Genomic DNA, 17039 nt, shown 5'->3' with positions numbered 1-17039 from the left:
AAAAGGGGAAATAGTGTTACTTACACATATGCAGAGCTCATTATTTAAAACTTTGGCAATGTTTACCATGAACATCCATTACTGCAAAATATGATGGATACAAGTGTGGATATAACCTTTTCCTTATTTTCTATTTCATATCCCAGGTAGCCAGAAAACTAGGACTTAAGTATGAAACAAAAATGGCAACATTTTTGAAACTTCTTATATTTGACAAAAAAACTTAATCTAGTAAGACTAAAGTAACCACAAATATACAGCAGTGTAGTAAAACCCTATAAGTGTAGTAGTAGTAGCTCAAATAGCCCAATAGTCTAAGTTTAATTTCTGTGCCATTCTGGAATAATTGTCATTTCTGCACATTCCAATAAAAGCTACCTGAAAACGTTTCCTATCTCACTTTGTTCTAACCACTTTAAAACCTTAATTTTAAGGAGTCATGTGAAAAAGAAGTTGGAAAAATAAGAGTGGATGCACCTAAAGAATGTAAATGAATTTACTACCCATACTGACATAACGGTAAGCTTCTCCTTCACAAAATTATCCATGCCAGTGAAACATTTTGGCAGTGTTCATTTAGAAAATCCGACATAACCATAAAAATGCCGTCCAATATATTGGGCAATATAAGCTTTATTTTGCATATCTGGGTAACTGAACAGCCATTTAAAACAACCATGAAATATGTTTGAACACATAGCAATATTTCCAGAATTGTTTTACAATTATAAAACACTGAATTTTGGCACCACATGGTGGTTAAAAACTGGTATAAGACAAGCCATCTCTGCTCCAACACCTGCTACAGTCTGTTCCATTGTTGTAGATGAGCACATTAATTCATTTAAGATTAATCACTACATACAGGACACTGACTGGAATTACACGAGAACCAGTAAAATAAACATTACAATGGAGTAACATTGGAGTGAACACAATATAAAGGTTCTAATGTTTAATCTCTGTTGAAGACGGCACAGCTGTCGATTTACTTCTGTTTGTTTCTGACATCACAGGCTAAGATGTCTGATTTCTCATCAAACATAACCTTAAACGATAGCTGTAAATATCTATTAAAAATGTGATAACCTCCAAAGAGATTCAACATTAACAACCTTATTACTGCGTTACTGTGCAGGAACCGTGTGGAGCACATATGTAGTCATTCTAGTAATCCACAGTTATACACGTTGTAACCATTCTCCCTCACATTTTACAGTGGTTTTTATTAATTAGCAAATATGGAAAAGCCGTGTTAGGTTAACTCTTCTACAGATGAAGTTAAGAATGTGATGGCAATCCTTTCATGCAGAACAAAATGCAAACATTTAGACTGACAATTGTTATTCTTAACAGTACGCTAAAACGTGGTACGCGCTAAAATGACAGAAGGCAAAGAAAACATTTGATTCTTCTTTTTCAAAAATGAAACAATCCTCTACATGTTATTTAAAATGTATCCAGTTTAATTTTTCAAGAGATGAATATGTACACTTTTAATTTCATCATTTACCTCAGGCAGTGAGCAGTTTACTGTATAATAGATTTACATAGCAAATACTGACATAGTATTCTGTCAAGGCATGTTCCAGCATCAAAATAGGTTTTAAAATACACAATATTGTTCAACATAAAATATGAAATAACTGATCATTTCATAATTATTTTAGAGTATCCAAAAATCTGAAAAAAACAAAAACAAAAAAAACATCAATGTACTCCCGTGGGTGACAATTACAATCAGCAGTTCTTATAAATGCATTTAAAGGGAATAGCAGCCAGAGAGAGAGAGAGAGAAAGCAACATAAAAATATACTTCTTCTGTAAAGGATTTACTCTTGAGGAATCGAATAGTTTAAGGCAATTAAAAAAAAAAAATAAAAGTAGTGTAATTTGGCAATTTCTGCCTATGCCAACTCTCATTTTTGTTTTGCTCTCATCAAAGAGTCACCAAGCCTCCACATGACAGCGATGCAAGGTTCCTACTGTCCTGAGATGTTTTCCTCAGCTTGAAGGCATCGGAGGACATAGAGGATCACTTGATAGCAGAAAATATACTGGTCCTGGAAAGGAAAAAAAAAAAAAAGAGTGAGGGAAATGCATGAGAACCTGTGAACGACTGAGATGTGTTTTGAAAATACTTAATGTTATGCTACTTAAAACTAAAAGCAAATCACCTCTGTCTGAACCATTCCTTGTCTCTGAAGCCTCATATTCCTGACGACGTCTGAAATATCAAACTACAAAAAAATATTTATTAGATTGAAGTCATAACAAAAGAAGAAATTAAAAAAAAAAAATTATAAGATGAGAAATATAAAGTCAATCATACTAACATCTGCATCTTTACTGATAAGACCCAGAACCACATCAATACAGATGAGGGTCCCTGAACGGCCAATGCCTGCGCTGCAGTGCGTGATTATAGGCCCTGATCGATGAACGTGCCTCATGTAGGAAATGAATGTGAGCAGCTGCTCAGGTTGTGAAGGTGTGCCGTGGTCGGGCCATCCAGTGTAGTTTAGATGAGTAACAACCTGGGCTTCATTAGTCTGGAAAGAGTGAAACTCATATGCTAATGTGCACATTTAAAGTACAAACATCTTAAACTATCAGCAGAACCTATATATAAATTCACCTGGACATCTTTGACTTCGATGAGACGGATGACAAAGTTGTCCAGGTGTTGGTCTCTGATCAGCGTTATCTGTAACCGGTCGTCCACCATTTCTGCTGTTCTCGGTGTGTCTGGCCAGTACCGTTGACATTTGACTTTCCCCCCCTCGACCTCCTGGGTCATCATTGCAATCACATTGGACTTCTGCTCCCAGACCATCTGCCAGAAGTCACCTAGAGTAGTGGGTAAGGGTCCTTGACAGGCAATGTACATGAAGTTCTCATCCTTCACTGACATGTTAATGAAGTTGGCGTTGATGTAGCCTCCGTCTTTGCCAAGGACAACTCGAGTTGTGTCAACTAGAAGAGACGTGCGCATGAAAATCAAGTTTCACAATTTAAATTTGCATTCGGAAAAAAGTACTGAAAAGCCACTAAAGTTCTTGCTGTAGACTGTATGTAAAAGAGGATGTAGCCTCAGAGCCTGAAAAGTGGCACCAAAAAATGAAAGTGCATTAAACCTTTAGTCTCTTTAGTGCTAGCATAATATATCAATTCCTTTTTCAATTTACAATCCAGCCCTGTTGAGTTTTTTCTAGTGAGCAGAGGTGACAGCGTATGGGAGCAAGTTAGTGAAATAATGATGGAGGCATTAGAGAAAGAAATCAGGAGAGCACTGTCCATGTTTAAATCAAAATATGGAGCCAGTTTGGATTTTTAAACTAGGTTAAAACCAAATGACATAGATATGACACATGGGATTTGCAATGAAGTCTGTATCAAGATAAAATACTCTGGGAATACTACAAACATGAGGGCTCATTCTCACAAAAACACTACGTGAGATAACGCTAGCCAAGGACAGCAAGGCTAATCTGCTCTACCAAAAAAACAACCAATATGGGACACACTTAGGTTGACTAAGCTAAATCCCAATTCAGAGCGGGCAAAGAAATCGGCTACTTTATGTGCAAAGACCAGAATCTGCACAACCTTGTGAAAAACAAGGGCTTTTGTTAAACACTCAAGACACTAACAATGATGACTTCACAGCAGTAATTCACAAAAGAGTGGGTGACATCACAGTGGCTATGTCCATCTTTCATATACAGTTAGTGGTCCATGTTATTAATAGTGAAGACATAGGGAACTCCAGACTGGTAGTTTTTCTTACAGGGAACAATATTCTTGTAGCGGTTCTTCTTCTTGTTCTCCTTCGTCTGACCGATCAAACAGTCATCCAGCGGCTGGAGGTTCTGAAGATTCTGCCAGAGCAGAAAGATATTCAGAAAAATTATGATAGCTTTTGTTTAATTTATTCATTGGGAATTGCATTCAAAGAGTCATACTTCAAACTCTTGTAGAGGAACTTTCTGTTCCAGAAGTCCCCTCATCATGCGAACCACACTGTTGAGCTTCTGTCCTGTGTACTGGCCGTCAGGGACCACTCTGACGAGGGGCAAAGAGGTCAGCTCATCCTCTGTGATGATTGGCCCGTCTGTGCAAAGACACCATGAGGGATTTAAAAGTTTAGTTAGTAACTTATGACAAATTTATAACAAGATTTATTATCTGAGATAGTGGTTCCTACCATCTCTTGACTTTGAATTCATGTCTTCAATTGGCAGTTCATCACTTCCCCATGTGATTTCATCTTCATCTGGCTGCCCAGCACTCATCTGCAGGTAACTGTTCAACAGAAACCACGAACAGGTGTTAGTATCAGTTCCGTATAACCTTAAAATGAATGAGTGGACTTTTGAAAAGCAAAAATCATACTTTTCATTGCATGGATCGTCAACAGTTTCTTCATTCCATCTCACCTTTCGGGAGTTCTAGTGAAGTTTAAAAAATTAAAATAAAAAATGATACAAAGAGAACATCATCAGAATTAACCAGCAGGTTGTTTCTGTGGTTCTTCAAATGTGGCGGGTTTGATTTGTACCTTAGGAGAATCTTCTGGTAAAGAAGAACCATCACAGTCTGTGTCCTCTGAAAGCTCTGCGCGTCGCTCAGTCTCTCTTTTCTCTTCTAGTGCACCATCATAGTCTGCGAAACATGGGAATGTAGTCTATGTTGGCATGTCTACACATTTATTACTTTTCAATCCATTCTGTAGCCTGTGCATTTTACCTATAGGTGGTATGACAGGACACAGCGTAGCCTTTACTCCACTGTCACCACTCAGACCTGAAAGAAACATGGTGCAGAGCAGTTTGCACAGAGGATGAGCTTTAGAAATTATTCAGACAGAAATATGTATTCATAAGACAAAGTTTAAAAATTAAAGTGCATGATTATACCAGTGTTTCCATTGCACTTGTCAGAATTGATGGGTAGAGAGGCCAGGTATGTATTTGGGTTCTGGTCTGGTGGTCTGGATAGAATAAGATGTACCAGGCCTTTAGTTTTACGGATGGTGGTGACAGCTTTGGTGTGGGACACACCTGTCATTAGCTCTTCATTCACCTACAAGACAGAAAGCAAGTCACATAAAATCCACAGAAACTAATTATTTACAAATAGTTTACAAAAAGAAAATGCAATTGTAACATTCATGTAATAATTCATGTAATATCAAAAACATTTAAATGCCTTGTTTAAAAAAAAAAAAAAAATCCACATTTCTAGCACACCACAAGTCCAAAAGTACTCACTTTAAGCAGCCTGTCTCCTACTTGCAGATTGCCTGAGGACTCTGCTACTCCTCCTGGTGTGATGGATTTAACAAAGATCCCCCTCTCCCCTCCAATTACAGAAAAACCCAGACCTCCTGTCAGCGGCTTCTCCAGATCCACCTTTATGAGCTCTTCCTGCATTTTCAGCAAACACATGTGTAATAATAACCTTTGATTTGTAATTCAAAGCTTCAGTGAAAAACTATTTTGTTTGCTTGGATAACTGTCTCATTTGGATTAACAATAGCACCTAATAAACTCCTAATTCCACCAACATTTTTCATTCCCATTTTCTTGTCAAAACATAACAGAAAACATGTTTTTATTCCAGGACACCAACAGCATGTAAAAAGAAATGTAACTCACCTCTAAAGGACAAAGTGCTGCGAGACCTTCTGTATCTCTTAATTCTTCTCCTTTGAGGAACCCTTAAACAGAAAACAAAGTTACATTAAAGTTAGAAAACAAAACCCAAATCATGGATTTAACAATTCTGGGCTAATGCCAATGTTTAGATAACTAATTTAGCCATTATTTGTTCTGTTTATTTAGTTTTTGATTATCAGTTATCCCCCCCCCTCCTTTTTTTTCCTTTAAAGGTGTCACACCATCTTTAAACATTTGGCAAGTGCAAAACTAACATACCAAAACGTAAACATAGTCCACTGAAATAACTAAATGTCTTCTTATTTAGATCCATTTTTCAGTGCACCTGTAAACTATATTTCTTTAGCCTGTAAAACATACCATTCATGCTGGATGAATGCTTGGCCCCAACATTATTGTTGAGAAAAGAAAGACTTTTCTGCATAGGAGAAACTGGCTTTCCATCCCTGTTAGAGTATAAAGAAGAAATAAACTTATTATTATTATTGCACACCTCTTGAACTTTCTTTAACACTATTAAGAAGAAAAACATAAAAGCAAGCACCAAAACAAATTTGCAGGCTGTATGTTTTTCTTTCTTGCTGTAGATTACCTTGTGGCCTTTAGTGTGAGTTCACTGGGGGAGTGCTCCAGCAGTCTAGTGCTCTCACTGAGAGTCAGGTCCTGGGTGGGGGCGCCATTAATGTAGTGGATTAGGTCAAGTGGTCTTAAGCTTCCTTCCTTAAAGGCTAATGTACCCAGAAGGATGTCTTTCACAAATAAGATGCCATACAAACTGTCACCACCACCATCTAGGACCAAACCTGAGCAAAGAATAAGGAATAAAAATATTTAGATTTGATTTTAAAAACTAATTTCTGATGCAACATTTGGGAATATGTACAAGACCCCTGAATGTGATACACACATATTTTATGTTCTTAATCAAGGCTGTTCCTTACCCAGTGGTTCTTGGTTCCTCTTGAAGCAAATATCAGGCAACAGATGGGCTTCTATGGGGGGTTTAGGGAGCTCCAGGACCCTCCCTACCACCAAGTCAACTACCCGAGGGGCAGCACGCACAAGACTGACCACCTCAGTGTGGCCCATATTGCTCACATTGGTGTTGTTCACCTATAGAAGAAAAGGAAAAAAAGGATTAGTTCACTGTGGAATAGTTTGGGGAAACACAGCGAGCCAGCGCTAGGCTGTTTCCACTTTTTACATGATAACTGACTCCAGGCATTGCTTTAAATAAAACTATTTCCAGACCAAGTTTGAAAAATCTGTTTTGAGGCAGAAAAAAAAAACTCATTATGGGAATGGGAATAGTAATTTATACCATGATCATTCGGTCCCCAGGTCTGAGCCTTCCATCTTCTTTGGCTGGATCCTGGATGATGTCATGGATGTAACATCCATGATCATTACCTTCAGTGAGGGTGAAGCCAAGGCTGCCTTTTTCTGACTTCACCAAAGACACCTGTAACTCTACTTCCTAACAACAAAAAGCATCATTTTAGTAACAATAATAACATTTAGATACACATTTTAGTGGAACCCCTCCTTAAAAAGATTACGATTCCCTTCCTCAGTCCTTACTGGGACAAATTCATCTCCGTCCTGTCCGTTGCCTGACACAGTGAGGTTCAAGGGTAGAGGCAGTGGAGGGGGCAAGGGATCTGGGCTTGGGGCAGACAGGGAGGACACCTTAAGCAGTGTGCCTGACTCCAGATCATCTGCCATCGGGGATGAAAGTCCCCTGACCAAACATCCACAAAGCCAAAATTAGTTGACTGATTTTTAAAAAAAACACTAACAATCACATTTTCACCTGATAATGTTGATCCAGCATTTAATATTAGATCAATTACCGGTTGCTGAGGTCTGATCTCGTCATTGACAGATTTGGGGAATAAAAAGCTGAGTGGATGTTATCATCCAGAGGACCACTACTGTCATAGCGTCTCAGTCCCGGGTTGGTACTAGAGTTCTGGTAAACACCACGCTCCCAGTTCTGCCTGATGTTCTCCAGAGTGCCCGCACTGAAGGCTTCTTCCACCTCCTCATCCCCATCGGTGCTGTCGCTGTAGCTGTTGCGTCGGCCGGGGGTTTTGTGCAGCAGTCTCTCCAAGGCCTCTTCGACAGGGCCCTGTTTCTTGCTCCCTGGAGGAGAGTTGAGCCTTCCTAAATTCAAGCTGGGCTCTGCAAGTCCCACTGGCTCCTTTCTAGGGGATGGCTTGGGTGTCTAGGAAGAAAGAATTAGGCTCAATATAAGTTTTTAAGTAATGCTTGAAAGACTCAATGTGATGTAGGACAAAGGAAATATTTACTGACTCACCAAAGCTGCTGTGTCCATCTCAGGAAGAATGCCATGTTCAGGTCTACAGAGAAGCAAAGTCACCTCTTGACCAGTTCCTCTCAAAGCTGATATGACCTCCTAAACAAAATGTAAGAGAATCACAATTTCAAACATATTATGGTATCAAATAACTTGGTTCCTGGTTTCATGTATTACATACATGTTGTGAGAGTCCTTTGAGGGGGGTCTGATTGACACGCATGATGACATCGCCCACTTTGATACGACCACTTTCTGCAGCTGGCTGGCCAGGAAACAGTTTTTTAACCCTCACCATGCTGGAGCCGGGGGGTTCATTGGGGATGTTCTCCTCTCGGCTAAAGCTGAAACCCAACCCTGATGTGTTTTTCAGCAGGGGCACCTCAAACACATTATCTGAGAAACAAAGATATGAATTTGCAATCATTGCCATAGACAAAAAAGTGCATGATGAAGAATAACCATGCAATTTAATCAAAATCCTTCAAACCATTTTTTAGATATGAAGTGGACATGAAAAAAAAAACAACAAAAAAGATTTAACGATATGACCGTGACCTTTGACCCTGAGCCCAGTGACCCCATATATAAAAAGCTATTTACCCATGAAGTTTGGTAAGTGCAGGCCGAACGGTTCTGAAATTATTGAGCGGACATTTCAATGGATGCCGCCTGGGCAACCATCCACTCGCCATGATTGATCACATAATTGAATTTTGATAAAGCCCAATGGCTGTCGGCAAATTCAGAAAATATAATTTTTTTCAAATACAGTCAACTAGACTTATCTTTTTTAATAATCTTAATGTCAAATTGCATCCATTCAACAATGTAAAGGTCACGGTCTGGTTCTTAGCTTTTCTCACTGTTTGGGTTTTCAGTTGTTGTAGTTTTGTATGCTGTTTTTGGTTACAGGTATTTGTATTTCATTCTGGTTTTGGACGATTGGACATTTGGAACATTTAAGTGGCTAATGGGATTTTGCTCCAGAGGGACAAACAAGCAAATTCTGGCACTTGTATCCACTTTTGAAAGATTGTTACAGTTATCTGCTACACTAAATAATCAGTGACTTAATGAATGTTTCCCTTTATTAACAGCACAGTGAATATTTATAGAGGACATATGACAACCAAAACAAACAAACAAAAACAAGGATATGTTCAGGAAGAAACAGGCACACACACATTACGGTGCATCCCATGCTGTCTGTCCCCTTACCTTGTGTGATGAAGCTATACTCTGGTTTTTCTTTGACTTCAAGTGGCTGCTCTTTGTTCTTGGTCTGATTCCTGTCACTGACAGTGCCAGCAGATGGTGGAGTGCTCTGAGGTGTGAGGGGAGCGTGGATACTGTTTGCAGGCAGGTGACCCCTCTCCAGCAACAAGTGTACTGTCTACAGATGCAGGAAGTAAATAATTAGTGTTAAGACACCAGCTGGGCAGAAACATTTTTCAAACGTACTGTCTACATGGTGGGTCATGGTAAATGTCATCCCCTCACCTGCCCAGTGTCTCTGAGAGCCTCTACTGCTTGCTCGTGAGTAGCCCCCTCCAAGCTCTTTCCATCGACGGCTAGCACACGATCACCTAAGCAGCAGACAGATAGGTTATGCCCAAAGATGAAAAATAGTCTAAATTTTGTCTAATTTCAGTTTTGCCTTTGTGTTATGTTTGTTACATCACTGTTTACCTTTCTGTATCCTTCCATCAAGCTCAGCAGCCCCTTTTGGTATAAGGCCTTTAACATAGATGCCTCCATGTCGGACAGTGGTGCCGGCACCTCCCTAGAGATAATGACACAACTCTTATTAAAAGCAGCCAAAGAGAAAATACTTGATTCTTTATTTTTATGTGGGGGTTGATGGCAGGTTTGGAGGTGTTTTATGATAATTGTTTTGTCTTTATTGTGGCTTCAGAAGGATAGATTTGGTACATTACAATATTTGTAAAATACATTTAATGTGAAGATCAATTAGACTTTACAAGAAAAGTATTTGAAATTAATTTTACAGAACATTCAAGACCAAAGGTTTGTATTTTGAATGTTTTTGGATAAGGGTTTAAATAAAGCTTATACTTATAGAGCATAAGAACTGGCACAGGTGGAGCAGCTGATACCAGTGGTGACAAGCCTGAAGCTCTGGGCAAATTTTGCAAGACAGGATTTTTCAAAAGTTGCACAAAAGCAGAGTCTCAGATGCTATGAATCATAATGTCATGCACCTTTTCTCTTATTCAGATTGTGTTTTAGATGAATTATCCGATTTTTCAATTTGCCCAGCTGTTGAACAAAGCTCTTATCATTTCACAGTTAAGATTTAGATAATTACTAAAAGCTTCAATAGCTTTCAAGTTTAATCAAATCATCATTACAACCACACAAGTTTACATTTGACAACAGTCTGAAGACACAGTAAAGTGATATGTTAAAGTGGTTTAGTTCCTACAAATAAATTAACCCAAGTCAATCAAAATTCCAGAGAGGCTAATTATAGCAGTGATTAATCACTCCATGTCACTATCCAGTGCTGCTCATACAGGTTACAATCCTTATTGTAAAATTAAAATACACTGTGTGACTTTATTTTTTTTTTAAATCCTTCTTGATTAAAAAAAAAATAAGATTCACATGCAAAAGGGTTAGTTCTACCACAAGAACGCCCAACACACAACAACAAGAAATGAAACCAAACCGAACAACATATGAAAATAGCTAAACAACAGGGAAGGGATGAGGGGATAGAGGGCAAAACAAAAAGGGTGAAAACCTTGCCGAACAGTACCGTGACACTTAAGCCCAGGCTGCTGTCTTTTTTGGACAGCTCAATGTCATATAGTTCTCCTGGATGGAGACTATTGACCCCTGAGGCATTACCATTTAAATTTTCCATGAGGTTTTCCTGCAAACAGAGAATAGGGCATTACGGTGAATTATCACAAGCTGGAACATGCAGAAAGAAATCAAGGCGAGTGAGAAAGCCGAGTAAATGAGCAGATACTGTAAAAAAAAAACACACAAGGAATATCATGCAACATACAGATGCAAACAGCCTTTCATTGACAATGTAAATGCAATGACAGGCAAATGTTATAAACAACAGGCAGTTAGTTGTGCCAAGCATCAGATTATAAATATGTAATGCTTGTTTATAAAAAAAAAAAAAAATCATTCATGTCCTATTAACATAAGCAGATTTATATTTGTTCTACTAGAATAAATATAAAGAAATAAAGAATAAATTTTATGTATTATATTTAACAGAGCTCCTAATTGACAGGCTAGGGTAATGTATAAAAACAGGGTATCTGTTTACACGAATGCATTAAAAAACAAAACCAAACAAAGACCACACCTTTTTGACCTTCTGTTTCTCTTGACTACTGGAAGTCTCCTCATCCATGTCCGAATCTCCCCGGTCAGAATGCTCAGAAACTTTGGGAGCTTCTAGCACTTTAGATTTTCTAGTTTTGGGAGGCAGAGCTGGTGGTGTAGGATCCGGACCTACGTTTGTATCTGGTCTTTGACGTTGGGCAATGGGTGCAGTTTTGACAGCAGCCGTAGCCCTTTCTAGGCACTGCTGAACGCCACTAGCAGGCGCCTGGTTGTTTTTAGCCACAACGCTGGTCCTAGAGTCTTGAGAACTGAGGGTGGTGTGCTGTTGAGCTGGAGATGAGATGGATGACAGTATGCCAGCACTGAGGTGTGGAGGGCTGGGGCTTCTTGTTCCTGTATGCTCTTCTGACGAGGTATCAACGTCTAGTTCTCGCGTCTGAGTAGAATTAAAGGAAGACTTGGGCTGGTAGGGTGCATATCCTGCAGCAGATTCTGTCAAAACAAGTATAAAGAGTAAATATATGAGTCTTAAATTATGCATAAATCCTGACAAGATGCATATATAAAAAGAAATTCCACTTATATCCCCATTTTTACCTTTGTAGAGCCTCTCTTTGGGCTGCGATACCACCAGAGTAACGTCATCAGGAGCATTTTGAAGTATATCAACCACGACGGTGTGAGAGAGCCCTTCTAGGTTTTTCTCATTCACAGAGATCAGCCGGTCACCTGTATCAACAAAACCACCATTAGTCACACACACAACTATTCATAGCAAGACAGAAACAAACTTAAGAGCTAACCATCAGCACATGCAGACAACAAGAGCACTGACATCTATGCAGATGGAAGGCGCAGAGCAGCAAAAATCTGACATACCAGGTTTGAGGCAACCATTAACATCAGCGGGTCCACCAGGAGTGATGGAGCTAATGATGGTACCAAGGTCTGCACGGCCAGAGTTCTCTCCTCCTACAACCTGAAACCCTAAGGAATGCACACACACACAAGCACAAATGTTTAAACCCACAACTATAAACAGTTATATACAAATATATAAGCACCCTGTGGCAAATATTATTTTGTTTATTTGACTGAAACATTTGCATTTGGCGGAATTACTGGTTACTTTGTTTTCTTGTGAAGTCCTTAAAATAGAACAGCAACAGCTTGCCTAAGGGGCTGCATTCACTTCTTTTTACTCAGAAAGCAGTAACATATACAGCACAGCCAGGTTGCCCTAAGGTTTAATGCAACTTACAGCAGTTGTCAAATACACAGCACAGACTCTTTCACTCTTACCTAGTCCATATTTCACATCTTTCTTCAGGTTTACACTTGTGATCTCTCTCTCTGGAGATGGTAACGCATTAACCTTTTTCTTTAGTGAATCTGCACAAACACAAAATATATTTAACACATGACAACTTAAGAATATCCTGTTGTGAGTTTGGTAAGCAGGGAACAAACTGCAGGCCACTCTGAAAGCAATAATACTTCTACTACTAATCAGTTCAGGAGGACATACAGTGCAGCTAAAGGGCTCCCACTTTAGTACAGCTTAATAATGGGCCTAGAAGATTGGCTAAGCTAGGATGAAAGTCAGCTTCATTATTGGCACTAAACCTAATAAATGGTGGGAGTGGGGCCCAAGCCAAGGTCTACAGGCATCTAAAAAGAGACAGATTTCCATACATACCATTTACAGATGCTGGGGTTGAAGGTGGAACAGAGGAACTGTGCATACTAACACCTGCAAAAGAATACAAGCCATTACCAAGAACATCCTTTGTACATAATACAGGGCAAGAAAACTGTACATCTGCTCTCTGCACACCTTACTGCTCTCTAACACATTTTCTATACGTGGTCGTCATACTGAATCAGTGTCACACTCTTACTATGAGTGGTGCTTGTGATCAAAAACTTTTAGCTGAACCACTTTCTTAGATGATGGGGTAGGATGCTGTGTCACATACTGTTTTACAGTTTCTACCAGATTAACAGTAATATACATGTATTTGTATAACATACATTGATTTGTATTTTAGGTTTGAGCTCCACATCACTGATGCTATGCACTATGCTACACAGGCCAGCGTTCTTACCTAGGACATATGCTTGGCCAGTATCTTCTATGGAAGAAGAATCTGATTCTTTTTTGGACTTGCTGGTGTTCCAGGCTGCGGTGCTGAGAGGCGCTGTGCCAAATGATCTGAGAATTTGAGCAAAATATAAGGTGATTAGCCAAAAGAAAAAAAAAAAGAACACTCCCAAGTTTCTGTAAAACAAAAAATCATCTTAATGTCATCTGTGAAGCTGACACGAGGGGGAGCAGCTGGCACAAAAACAAGCTTATTAAAAAGTCACAGTGACACAAAAACAGACTCTAAGGCGCATATCCACCCACACACAGACCCCCAGAGGGTCAATTACAGGCTGGAGGTAGAGTTTTATGTGTCTCTGTAGTGTAGTGTAGTGTAGTCCGAGCAACAGATCTTCAGTAACTTTAGTCTGCCCTGAAGAGACTGACAGTGAAACCTTACACAGAATCTAGACATACACACAGGACCCCATTACCTTAATTGAAATTGGGGGAAAAAAATGCACTGAAGGTGAAAAATGCATAAGAAACATTCTTGTAACTGTAAAGTTACAAGTCAGCATTTGCAACACTCAATTTGCATTCATTACTACACCTTCATTAAGCATGTGTTAAGAATGTTTTGCTTTTGAGAACTCGACTCACTTGTCCTGTTGGTGTAAGATGGAGTCTGTGTCTGAGCTGGCCCGCTGATGTTGCTGGAAGTGAGAGGCCAGTTGGTTGGGTTGTGGCTGACTAAGTCTGCTGTGCAACTGACCACCATATGACTCTGCCATTCTGTGCTCCGGAGACTCTGGCATTTGCCCGAGGTTGTGGTGGGAACGACTCATTGCTCGTGGATTGGAAAGGACTGTGGAGGCCGCTGGATTGAACCCTGGAAAGTGAAGCTCATCTTGGACTAATACGGAGCCAGACAGTGCCTTATTGAGGGCCGCCTCCGAATATGAGATTCTCTTCAGTTGGTCCGGGTTTGAGCGCGTTGATAAACTTGGACCCAGGCTGCCTGAGCTCACCATCACACTTGCAGCATCTCCACTCCGGGAGTCAAGGGAATACTGCAAACTGTTTTCTGATGAACGGGAACATGAAAGGCATAAAATTCTGTTAAATTATGATAATTATCATTGGTATGTTTGCTTATTAAAATGAGACAACTGGAAAAATTATACAGCAGAGAAATTCCAAGGAGCTAATTTGCTCATCTGTAGTAGTTAGTGTTGCCTTTGACTGATGTTTTAAGTTAACCCTCCTTTCTATTAAAATATCTCCTTTCTATAAAAATCTGCCTGAATATGAGGCTCACTTCTTGCTTACCTAGGTCTTGCAGTTCCTGGTTGTTTTGGCGGGCCTTCATCTGCAGGTGGAACTTGTGCTGATCCGAACACAGCTGTAGCAAATACTGACATGTCTTGTTGCTGTCTGTCTGAAACAGGTGCTTAATGCCATCTGATGTGTTCTGAAGGCAAATCTTCTTTTTCTGCAGGATTACAGAAAAAAAAACATTAAAGTGAAAGTGTGCATCAATTAGATTAAACTGTAGTGGAAAAAAACATTACTATACTACAGCATAGGTTTGTGTCTAATAATAAGAGACAAGTGCATACTGCGAAGGAAATCTTCCTTGTCTCCCTCCAGGGGAACCTTAGCACCGGGGTACGATTTCCATTAAGGACTTCAAAAATGAGCACCCCCTTGGAAAAGACACCCAGCATGATCCCTGTCTGAGATCTCTTCTCAGGAAGCACTCGATGGAAATGGACTCCATATTCTATCAGCCTCTGGCTCACCTTTGAAGACAATATGAAGGCAGACAGTTCTGAGATAGTGACATGGTGAAATCCTAATCAAACAAATATAGAAAACAAGAAACCACAACCAGAGGTTTCTAATGTGATCAGATTTAACTACTTTTGTTCTTGAGTTGTGTGTGTGTAGGGGTGGGGGTGGGCAGTTTGTCAAACATTGACAAGCATGTTAATCCTTCTGCTAAAGTAAACTCTTTGGTATAAAATGCCCACTGTGTACATCACAAAATGATTACTCAAAAATATCTTCAGCAGTAACTGAGGATATTTTGTTTATCGATATCAAAACTGAATTTAGATACAGTCCACTTTGTTATTGCTAACCTTAAGGAACTCAAACTCTGCTTCAGATTCTGTTGCTCCATAGTAGTTGGTGTGAAGTTTCGGCAGATTTTCCCTGATGGTGTTCTGGTCCACCTTATCCAAGACAGACACTGGGAGGTAGTGCTCCATTCTGAAATAAGTCTTCCCATGGAGCTGCGGCATCAGGATTAACAATAAGATTAGTTTTAAGATACTTCAGCTGTTTTACAAATAGAAAAAAATCAAATGAAATGTATATATATTTTAAATCATAAGGAAAAAGTAAGTACTTTTAGGTGACTGATTAAACATGTAAAAAGGAGATGGGGTACCTCAGGCTGGTAGTCACCAAATTCTGCCTGCAATGCCAAAGAAGCCAGCAGCATGGCATCTTCTGTGCCGCAGCGCATTCTTTCCTCCAAGATATCCTTCCTCAGCTGTAGGTAGTACTGATGTTTGGTCATAGCGTGCCTGTAATCCACAGAAAACACATTACTTTTTGTAAAAATGAAACCCATTTGGCATTTAGGGTTTTCAGCTACTCACCAAACTGTACACTTACTGTATGAGGTTGATATCATCAAGGAAGAATTTGATGCGGAAAAAAAGGTTAAAAAGCACGTCGGATCTCCTTTTCTTGGGTTCCTCCTTCCATCCCTCTGGGGCCACTTTGGACAATTTGGCATCAAGATCAACGAAGAAGAACTCATTGTCTGTGTGCGAATTTCAGCAGGAAAGGGGAGTGGATTAGGTCATGTAACGAGAAGGTCATGGTCAGGCCGGCTAATTAAACAAAAATGATCAAAAATAAACTGCCACAAACCCTCCACTAAAACTAATCAAACCACACCCAGTAGTTTTAACTTCCCATTTAAAAAGGGAAACATTTACTTAGACTTTATGGTGAACTATTTTCAAAGTACTTTTATGAGTTTAATTTCTTTCATATGCAAAAAATAAGGCCTCTGTGGGCAACCACTCAGGCCTAAACAAATAAGAAATAACTGTTAGGTAACTAACACAAGGAATTGCACACTCACATGTGCTCTCTCTCTCTCAAAACACAAACACACAGAGACACACAAATACCTTTGAGGTATGCAAGGCCGAAGAGATGGTGCTCCACAAGTCCAATGTGGGCAACCACCATATCAAGAACATCTTTACACACTGCCTTGATGTCACAGCTCAGCTCCAGCTTTTGGCCATTGAGCAGCACCACACCCACCTTCCTCTGCACTTCTTCCACCTTCCCACGTTTCTTGAGTGAAAGAAGATGAAGTACGGAGTAATTGTTTACAAACAGGAAAATAAAACATGAATTCTTTGGCTTCAAGGTGGTATCATTTGACATCCTCACCATTATTGAAGAGGGAACAGATAAGGACATGCAGGGCTCACTGGCCATCTTCACAAACTCAGGGCCATGAAAGTTCTGCCACATTTAAAAAAAAAAAAAATATAGACAAGTTTTATTTTACCAGCACACT

General features: G+C 39.6%; 1 protein-coding gene across 3 annotated transcripts in view; it reads right to left on the bottom strand.

Annotated features, from left to right (window-relative positions):
• Positions 1-1448: 1448 nt before the first annotated feature.
• The window catches only part of ptpn13 (protein tyrosine phosphatase non-receptor type 13), a 47137-nt gene continuing 31546 nt past the window's right edge, over positions 1449-17039 (bottom strand). Inside the window, exons 11-49 of one of the 3 annotated variants that reach the window (XM_030742328.1) lie at positions 16910-16984; positions 16639-16810; positions 16112-16262; positions 15882-16020; positions 15571-15723; positions 15046-15228; positions 14756-14918; positions 14087-14510; positions 13446-13552; positions 13037-13090; positions 12640-12729; positions 12217-12324; positions 11935-12066; positions 11357-11829; positions 10772-10903; positions 9694-9787; positions 9505-9590; positions 9223-9397; positions 8183-8397; positions 8002-8100; positions 7535-7908; positions 7263-7422; positions 7003-7158; positions 6623-6794; positions 6274-6484; positions 6042-6127; positions 5661-5722; positions 5274-5429; positions 4920-5085; positions 4750-4806; positions 4562-4665; positions 4396-4451; positions 4208-4305; positions 3966-4114; positions 3791-3881; positions 2639-2976; positions 2337-2552; positions 2178-2240; positions 1449-2063 (exon numbers count right to left, since the gene is read on the bottom strand). In XM_030742328.1, coding sequence (XP_030598188.1) covers positions 1983-2063; positions 2178-2240; positions 2337-2552; positions 2639-2976; positions 3791-3881; positions 3966-4114; positions 4208-4305; positions 4396-4451; positions 4562-4665; positions 4750-4806; positions 4920-5085; positions 5274-5429; positions 5661-5722; positions 6042-6127; positions 6274-6484; positions 6623-6794; positions 7003-7158; positions 7263-7422; positions 7535-7908; positions 8002-8100; positions 8183-8397; positions 9223-9397; positions 9505-9590; positions 9694-9787; positions 10772-10903; positions 11357-11829; positions 11935-12066; positions 12217-12324; positions 12640-12729; positions 13037-13090; positions 13446-13552; positions 14087-14510; positions 14756-14918; positions 15046-15228; positions 15571-15723; positions 15882-16020; positions 16112-16262; positions 16639-16810; positions 16910-16984 — 6021 coding nt within the window. In that variant the 3' untranslated portion in view covers positions 1449-1982. The remainder of the gene's footprint in view (positions 2064-2177; positions 2241-2336; positions 2553-2638; positions 2977-3790; positions 3882-3965; positions 4115-4207; positions 4306-4395; positions 4452-4561; positions 4666-4749; positions 4807-4919; positions 5086-5273; positions 5430-5660; positions 5723-6041; positions 6128-6273; positions 6485-6622; positions 6795-7002; positions 7159-7262; positions 7423-7534; positions 7909-8001; positions 8101-8182; positions 8398-9222; positions 9398-9504; positions 9591-9693; positions 9788-10771; positions 10904-11356; positions 11830-11934; positions 12067-12216; positions 12325-12639; positions 12730-13036; positions 13091-13445; positions 13553-14086; positions 14511-14755; positions 14919-15045; positions 15229-15570; positions 15724-15881; positions 16021-16111; positions 16263-16638; positions 16811-16909; positions 16985-17039) is intronic. The other 2 variants (XM_030742331.1, XM_030742332.1) reach the window with 2 other exon arrangements.

The sequence above is a fragment of the Archocentrus centrarchus genome, chromosome 12, assembly GCF_007364275.1.
Source record: "Archocentrus centrarchus isolate MPI-CPG fArcCen1 chromosome 12, fArcCen1, whole genome shotgun sequence".
In the NCBI taxonomy this organism is placed as follows: domain Eukaryota; kingdom Metazoa; phylum Chordata; class Actinopteri; order Cichliformes; family Cichlidae; genus Archocentrus; species Archocentrus centrarchus.
Note: the sequence above shows the minus strand (reverse complement) of the source record. Positions and strands in the feature narration are given on the sequence as shown.